Consider the following 9,560-nt stretch of genomic DNA (forward strand, 5'->3'; position numbering starts at 1 on the left):
TTCCATTGCCCTGTTTCGGTTTGTTTGTTTTTTTTTTTAGAAGCATGATGTACCCATTTTTCCTTAGCCATAAAACCAAAAACGTGGAAATGCCATCATCATTTAATGGACCATTGTATCACTTCCCTAACTGTAGCACTTTGGAATTTTGTAAGAGCAAGTGTAGTAACTACATACTAGGTAGTCATTAATTCAATGAAAATGTAGGTTGTCCTCACAATTCATTAAATGGGAATATATATATATATATATATATATATATATATATATATATATATATATATATATATATATATATATATATATATATATATATAATATGTACATATATGTTTAGACTAGTTAGTAAGTGAGCATGTGTGAAATGGAATTGATTTCTTAGTAAACTAAAATACCCTCATAAGGTTAGTAATTGGTTTTAATTCTATTATGGTCCTATAATTAAAAATTAGAAATAGTTAGATGATAAAAATACTAATGTCTTGTTGGTTTAATATGGAAGTGAGTAAACCATATGAAATTGACAAATTGTGAGTTAGCATATGATAATATTAATTAATAGTGTTAAATGGAATGGTGGATTGAAATTGAGTGTTGACTATTATATGTGAACCATGCTTATGTGATGAGAATGTCGTGTACAATTTTGTGGATAATTCATAGAGTGAATTATTGTGTTATGCTAAGTATTAAGATGGTAGAGATGATCTTAATCGCATATGTTGGTTAACTTTGTACATACATTCATATCATGGTGTGCCTTGAAACAAAGGTGGTTTGCTTTGAAACATAACCGAGGCTTAGATTCTAAAGTGAATCGGAAGCGGTAAACTATATGTTTACGTTTGGTGGGCTTTGGTCTTGTCCGGATCGGAAGCGTGGCTTGGATTCTAGATATTGAATCGGAAAGCGGTGAAACTTTGGGTTCACAATTCGGTACCACATGCATAGCGTCACATATCTTGCATTGAGTCACATTAAAATTATGCGATAATTGAGTATGTGAATTTGATGTAGTTGTGATATGTGTATGAGTTTGATAATTGAAACGAGTGAAGTTTGAATACATATTTGATTAGATGTGTGAATATGTGAGAATTATGATTGAGTACTTAATTGAGAATATAATAGTAGAATTGAAATATTATACTATTTAAGCTTGTTGTATACTCGATAACATGTGAAATATGTGTTGATTACTATTATCTATCCTGTTTTACATAGTATGACCAATTACTTGAATTGTTGATTTAACCATTATATTCTGTTATACTTTCTTCATAATGGTTCGTATTCTCACCCTTCTGTTTTAATGTTGCCCTCGTTGGCGACATGCAGGTTCTGGAGTTTAGTAGCTGCGTGTGACTTAGCCGGAGGTTCTTCCTTGGTTATTGGAGACTAGGTAGTGAGTCGATGCTCTGGTCATGTAACACTGGGTAGACTAGGTGTATTTGAACTCATGTTATAATTGCGTATGTATTATGCTATGACTGGTGAACTTAATTATTAGTTACATGTCTTTTGAGAGGTTTACAAGCCAAACCATTATGATTATGTTTATGTTGAATTGAGATTTATTAGTCGATGTATGATCATGGTATGGGACATGAATCATTATAAATCACATGAGTATCATATATTTCCGCTGTGAATGCATATTCAGGTTAAATTGTGATTTGATATTGAGTGTTATTAAAAATGACCAAGAGTATTGTGCTGTATAGATAAATGCTGTCAGTTTTTTTAAGGTTTTAGTTCTTCTAAAAGCATCAATGTGACGCCCTTTTGAATTATATGCATGTTATTCTCTGATTATTTGTTAAATATTTTGGGGTATAGAAAGGGGTGTTACATTAGTGGTATCAGAGCATGGTCGACCAGTTGGTCAATAGTCTTTAATGTTTTCTTATCTTGTTGTATTTGATTTGTGTATCTGACACGATCGATACTGTTTATCTGGTTGTTTGGTTGTCTAGGACGATGGTTGCAGGCAGGAATGATGATGCTATTGCTGAGGCGTTGAGGATGTTGGCTGGCTCCATTGGTCAGATTCCTCAAGCGAATGCTGGTAACCGAAATGGAGATGATGATGAGTACCGTGCTTTAGGGAGATTCCAGAGGAACAATCCTCCTGTTTTTGAAGGTGAACATGAACCTGATAAAGCTCAAGCTTGGCTGAAGGCGATTGAGAAGATCTTTAGAGTCATGAACTGTACTGATGCTCAGAGAGTGCAGTTTGGTACTCATATGCTGGAAAAGGAAGCTGAAGATTGGTGGAACAACACTCTTCAGAGGTTTGAAGAAGATGGCATTGAGGTTACTTGGGATCTTTTCCGTGATGTCTTCTTGGAGAACTATTTTCCTGAAGATTGTCGTGGGAAGAAAGAGGTGGAGTTCCTTGAGTTGAAGCAAGGAAATGGTACCGTTGCTGTTTATGCTGCTAAGTTTCAGGAGCTTATCAAGTATTGTCCCCACTATAATATTGCTAATGCTGAGAGATCTAAATGCTTGAAGTTTGTGAATGGCTTGAGACATGATATCAAGAAGGCTATTGGTTACCAACAGATTACCCGTTTTACTGAATTGGTTAACAAGAGTCGGATTTATGATGAGGATAGTAGAGAGAGTGCCTCTATCTACAAGAGTTTGAAAGGAAAGAATCAGGATCGTGGGAAACCGTATGATGACAAGAGGAAACAAGCTGGTTTTGGCAAGAAGCCAAGTTGGGGAGGATCTTCCACTTCACCTAAGTGTTTCAAATGTGGAGTTGAGAGTCATAAAGTTGCTGAGTGCAAGAAAGAGGTTACTACTTGTTTCAAGTGTGGCAAGTATGGTCACATAGCTACTAATTGTAGAGGTGGTTCGAATGTGACTTGTTTCAACTGTGGAGAGAAAGGCCACGTTAGTACAAAATGTGACAAGCCAAAGAAGGAGCAAGCAAAAGGAAAAGTGTTCGCATTGTCTGGTACGGGAGCCACTACTGATGAGAGGCTAATTCAAGGTATGTGCTTCATTAATGGTACACCTTTGATTTCTATTATTGATACTGGTGCGACACATTCTTTCATTTCCTTGGATTGTGCTAGAAGATTGAATCTTGTATTATCTGATATGCGTAGAAGTATGGTTATTGATACACCTGCTATGGGTTCTGTTTCTACTTCTTATGTATGTCTGAATTGTCCATTGAGCATCTTTGGTAGAGATTTTGGGATCGATTTAATTTGTCTTCCTTTAGAACAACTTGATGTGATCTTGGGCATGAATTGGTTGGAATTTAATCGTGTGCATATCAACTGTTTTGATAAGACGGTCATTTTTCCTGAGAATTGTATTAAAGAAGATTCATTCTTATCCGCTAAGCAAGTCAACGAATCGATTCATGGTGGAGCTGAATTGTTTATGTTGTTAGCAACCTTAGATGTGCGCGAGAAGAGAACCATTGAAGAATTGCCTATAGTCTGTGAATTTACAGAGGTATTTCCTGATGATATAATTGATTTACCACCAGAACGAGAAGTTGAGTTTTCAATTGACTTAGTTCCTGGGACTAGTCCTGTATCGATGGCTCCATATAGGATGTCCGCTTCAGAGTTGAAAGAGTTGAAGAGTCAACTAGAAGAATTGCTTGAGAAGAGATTTATTCGTCCTAGTGTATCGCCGTGGGGTGCACCTGTTCTATTGGTCAAGAAGAAAGAGGGTTCGATGAGATTATGTGTTGATTATAGACAATTGAACAAAGTGACGATTAAGAACCGATATCCACTTCCGAGAATTGATGACTTGATGGATCAGTTGGTGGGAGCATGTGTGTTTAGCAAGATTGACTTGAGGTCTGGTTATCATCAGATTCGCGTTAGAGCTGAGGATATTCAGAAAACTGCTTTTCGGACGAGGTATGGTCATTACGAATACTCTGTGATGCCGTTTGGTGTGACTAATGCACCTGGTGTGTTTATGGAGTATATGAATAGGATCTTTCATGACTACCTGGATAAGTTTGTTGTGGTATTCATTGATGACATATTGATTTACTCTAAGAGTGAGGAGGAGCATGCTGAGCATTTGAGGGTTGTTTTGTCCGTGTTAAAAGAGAAGAAGTTGTTTCCTAAGCTGTCTAAATGTGAATTTTGGTTAAGTGAAGTAAGCTTTCTTGGGCATGTGATTTCAAGTGGAGGTATTTCTGTTGATCCTTCGAAGATGGAAGCCGTATCTCAATGGGAAGCTCCTAAGTCTGTTGCTGAGATTAGAAGTTTTCTGGGATTGGTTGGCTATTACAGGAAGTTCATTGAGGGGTTTTCGAAGTTGTCATTACCGTTGACGCAGTTGACTAGAAAAGTTCAAGCCTTTATTTGGACTTCGCAATGTGAAGAGAATTTCCAAGAACTTAAGAGAAGATTGACTTCTGCTCCCATTTTGATTTTACCGGATCCGTTAGAACCTTTTGTGGTTTACTGTGATACTTCTTTGTTAGGATTGGGAGGTGTTCTAATGCAAAGAGGGCAAGTTGTAGCTTATGCTTCAAGGCAACTCAAGGTTCATGAGAGGAATTATCCTACACATGATTTGGAGTTAGCAGTTGTGGTGTTTGTGTTAAAGCTTTGGAGACATTATTTATTTGGATCAAGGTTTGATGTATTTAGTGATCACAAGAGCTTGAAGTACTTGTTCGATCAGAAAGAGTTGAATATGAGACAAAGAAGATGGTTGGAGTTCTTGAAGGACTACGATTTTGGGTTAAATTATCATCCTGGTAAAGCGAATGTTGTAGCCGATGCATTGAGTAGGAAGTCATTACACATGTCTATGTTGATGGTTCGAGAGTTGGAATTGTTGGAACAATTTAGAGACTTGAGTTTGTTGTGCGAAGAGACTTCTTGTGGTGTGAAGCTTGGTATGTTGAAGCTTACTAGTGGTATTTCGGATGAGATTCGAGAAGGACAGAAATCTGATTTGAGTTTGGTTGATCGATTCACATTGATTAATCAAGGAAGAGGTGGTGACTTTCGAATTGATGAGAATGGTATTATGAAGTGTCGTGATCGAGTTTGTGTTCCAGATGTTGCGGATTTGAGAAAGAGGATTCTTGAGGAAGGACATAGAAGTGGTTTAAGTATTCATCCGGGCGCTACTAAAATGTATCAAGATCTGAGGAAAATGTTTTGGTGGCAAGGTATGAAGAAGGACATAGCGGAATTTGTGTATTCTTGCTTGACTTGTCAAAAGTCAAAGATTGAACATCAAAAACCGTCTGGCTTGATGCAACCGTTATCTATTCCCGAGTGGAAATGGGATAGTATATCCATGGATTTTGTTTCAGGTTTGCCGAAGACATCGAGTAATTGTGAGGCAATTTGGGTCGTTGTGGATAGATTGACTAAATGTGCTCATTTTATTCCGATGAGGATGGATTATTCAATGGATAGACTTGCTAAGTTATACATCGAGAGAATTGTGTGCTTGCATGGTATTCCATCGAGTATTGTTTCGGATAGAGATCCGAGGTTCACTTCGAGATTTTGGGAAGGTCTGCAAAGTGCATTGGGTACGAAGTTGCGTTTGAGTTCAGCGTATCATCCGCAAACCGATGGTCAAACGGAGAGGACTATTCAGTCACTTGAAGATCTTTTAAGATCTTGTGTTTTGGAACAAGGAGGAAATTGGGATAGTTTCTTGCCTTTGATCGAGTTTACTTATAACAACAGTTTCCATTCAAGTATTGGAATGGCACCTTTTGAGGCTCTCTATGGTAGGAGGTGTAGAACTCCTTTGTGTTGGTATGAGTCGGGAGAGAGTGCTGTGGTTGGACCCGAATTGATTCAAGAGACTACGGATAAGATTAAGATGATTCAAGAGAAGATGAGGGCTTCTCAAAGCCGCCAAAAGAGTTACCATGATAAGAGAAGGAAAGCTCTTGAATTTGAGAAGGATGATCATGTGTTCCTCCGTGTTACGCCAATAACGGGAGTGGGTAGAGCGTTGAAGTCGCGTAAGTTGACGCCACGTTTTATTGGTCCATACCAAATTTCGGAAAGAGTGGGTGAAGTAGCTTATCGGATTGCGTTGCCACCGTCTCTTTCTAATCTCCATGATGTGTTCCATGTGTCACAATTGAGGAGATATATTGCGGATCCATCGCATGTTGTTCAATTGGACGACGTTCAAGTAAGAGATAATTTGACGGTTGATACAACACCTATGCGAATTGAAGATCTTGAGGTGAAGAAGCTTCGTGGTAAGGAGATCGCTTTGGTGAAAGTAATATGGGGCGGAGTCGCCGATGGCAACATCACTTGGGAACTCGAGGATAAGATGAAGGAATCGTATCCGGAGTTATTCGTTTGAGGTAAATTTTCGAGGCCGAAAATCTTTTAAGTTGGGGAGAGTTGTAACAACCCGTTTTTTTTTAGTATTTATTATTTTTTTATTATAATATTCTATATATATATTTTTAGAGAGTTAATTAATTATTCAACTATTATGAAGTTTAATTATTAATTTAATTAAATTAACTTGAGTGCATTTGTGTTTAATAGAATTAATTAAGTTATTAGAGAGTTAAATTAATTGGGCCTATTATTTAGAGTGATAAGCAATTAGGGGGTGTTAGTAATTTTAAAGCCCAAAATAAATAAAGATAGTAAGAGAGGAAATAAGGGGTAGAGACATCATTTTGTCATTTTGCTGGTTTTGAAGAATAGAAGTGGAGGAGAGGAGCAAGAAGAGGAGCTAGGGTTTTGGAGGAGAAATCAAGAGGTAAGGGGGAGAATCCATAATCATTGTGGGCTAGTATAATGGGGTGATTGGTAGATTAATGTAGTTATATTTTGTTCATAGTGAATCTTATAAAATGAGTGTTTAACCTCTATACTAGAAATGAACACTCCTGTGTTCACATATTCATGAAAAACGAAATGAGAAAAATGGAGTATGAGTCATCGAAATGACATCACCACATGGGGATGATGGCCGGAGGCAGTTGTTGCAGCCGTGGGTGTATACCGCACCGATGCTGGAAACGTGTCGTGTTTTGTTTTTCTTTGTTCCTTTTATTCATGCTGTGACTGTTAGTGTTTCCTTTGCTCTTGGCCAATTAAAAATGTGGGCCATATCACTCTTTATTAAATGAACTTGTTAGTGAAATTTAACTATGAATCCAAGTGAAAATTATGAGCCACCAACCATACTGCTTTGATGACTCGCTACAGCCCCTAGCTAGAAATACATGATGACTCAAACCATTACTTGTTATTTAATAAAACCACTGTTTCTTGTTCTGGCCAATGGAAGGATCCGGAAATAAATCACTTGCTTTTGATGAATATACTGATACCACATACTTTTATTTCACAGTGAAGTACCATTGGCCAATTGAAAGAAAAAGAATACCCTTGTAATATTTTCTGCACTATAGCGCCATGGCTTGATAGAATTAATTATATGGTACACACTTGATAGAGTTGATTATATGGTTACACACTTGATAGAATTAATTATATGACTACACACTTGAAATGGAATAGATTTTCTTTTGCTGTAGCATATTTACATGAAGAATGAGAATAAACTCATCTTTCCATTGCCCTGTTTCGGTTTGTTTGTTTTTTTTTTTAGAAGCATGATGTACCCATTTTTCCTTAGCCATAAAACCAAAAACGTGGAAATGCCATCATCATTTAATGGACCATTGTATCACTTCCCTAACTGTAGCACTTTGGAATTTTGTAAGAGCAAGTGTAGTAACTACATACTAGGTAGTCATTAATTCAATGAAAATGTAGGTTGTCCTCACAATTCATTAAATGAGAATATATATATATATATATATATATATATATATATATATATATATATATATATATATATATATATATATATATATATATATATATATAATATGTACATATATGTTTAGACTAGTTAGTAAGTGAGCATGTGTGAAATGGAATTGATTTCTTAGTAAACTAAAATACCCTCATAAGGTTAGTAATTGGTTTTAATTCTATTATGGTCCTATAATTAAAAATTAGAAATAGTTAGATGATAAAAATACTAATGTCTTGTTGGTTTAATATGGAAGTGAGTAAACCATATGAAATTGACAAATTGTGAGTTAGCATATGATAATATTAATTAATAGTGTTAAATGGAATGGTGGATTGAAATTGAGTGTTGACTATTATATGTGAACCATGCTTATGTGATGAGAATGTCGTGTACAATTTTGTGGATAATTCATAGAGTGAATTATTGTGTTATGCTAAGTATTAAGATGGTAGAGATGATCTTAATCGCATATGTTGGTTAACTTTGTACATACATTCATATCATGGTGTGCCTTGAAACAAAGGTGGTTTGCTTTGAAACATAACCGAGGCTTAGATTCTAAAGTGAATCGAAAGCGGTAAACTATATGTTTACGTTTGGTGGGCTTTGGTCTTGTCCGGATCGGAAGCGTGGCTTGGATTCTAGATATTGAATCGGAAAGCGCTGAAACTTTGGGTTCACAATTCGGTACCACATGCATAGCGTCACATATCTTGCATTGAGTCACATTAAAATTATGCGATAATTGAGTATGTGAATTTGATGTAGTTGTGATATGTGTATGAGTTTGATAATTGAAACGAGTGAAGTTTGAATACATATTTGATTAGATGTGTGAATATGTGAGAATTATGATTGAGTACTTAATTGAGAATATAATAGTAGAATTGAAATATTATACTATTTAAGCTTGTTGTATACTCGATAACATGTGAAATATGTGTTGATTACTATTATCTATCCTGTTTTACATAGTATGACCAATTACTTGAATTGTTGATTTAACCATTATATTCTGTTATACTTTCTTCATAATGGTTCGTATTCTCACCCTTCTGTTTTAATGTTGCCCTCGTTGGCGACATGCAGGTTCTGGAGTTTAGTAGCCGCGTGTGACTTAGCCGGAGGTTCTTCCTTGGTTATTGGAGACTAGGTAGTGAGTCGATGCTCTGGTCATGTAACACTGGGTAGACTAGGTGTATTTGAACTCATGTTATAATTGCGTATGTATTATGCTATGACTGGTGAACTTAATTATTAGTTACATGTCTTTTGAGAGGTTTACAAGCCAAACCATTATGATTATGTTTATGTTGAATTGAGATTTATTAGTCGATGTATGATCATGGTATGGGACATGAATCATTATAAATCACATGAGTATCATATATTTCCGCTGTGAATGCATATTCAGGTTAAATTGTGATTTGATATTGAGTGTTATTAAAAATGACCAAGAGTATTGTGCTGTATAGATAAATGCTGTCAATTTTTTTAAGGTTTTAGTTCTTCTAAAAGCATCAATGTGACGCCCTTTTGAATTATATGCATGTTATTCTCTGATTATTTGTTAAATATTTTGGGGTATAGAAAGGGGTGTTACAACGTATACCTTCATCTTGACAATACTTGTTGAAAGTTCATATATACTATTCCCCGTTATAGATTCGGATACACTTAGCTTTTTCCCCGTTTCTCTTTCAACTGATGTTTGAAACAACATGAAGGTATCT

The 9,560-nt window shown here is 36.0% G+C and overlaps 1 protein-coding gene across 1 annotated transcript; it reads left to right on the top strand.

The window, feature by feature from the left end:
• The first annotated feature begins 1,345 nt into the window (after positions 1 to 1,345).
• Positions 1,346 to 9,197, top strand: LOC131600113 (uncharacterized). The gene is made up of 3 exons (XM_058872336.1): positions 1,346 to 1,402; positions 1,977 to 3,001; positions 8,917 to 9,197. Exons 2-3 carry the CDS (start codon positions 1,981 to 1,983, stop codon positions 8,928 to 8,930), a joined length of 1,035 nt encoding a protein of 344 aa, XP_058728319.1. The 5' UTR covers positions 1,346 to 1,402; positions 1,977 to 1,980; the 3' UTR covers positions 8,931 to 9,197.
• Positions 9,198 to 9,560: the final 363 nt, after the last annotated feature.

The sequence above is a fragment of the Vicia villosa genome, linkage group LG1 (genome assembly GCF_029867415.1).
Source record: "Vicia villosa cultivar HV-30 ecotype Madison, WI linkage group LG1, Vvil1.0, whole genome shotgun sequence".
Classification (NCBI taxonomy): Eukaryota; Viridiplantae; Streptophyta; class Magnoliopsida; order Fabales; family Fabaceae; genus Vicia; species Vicia villosa.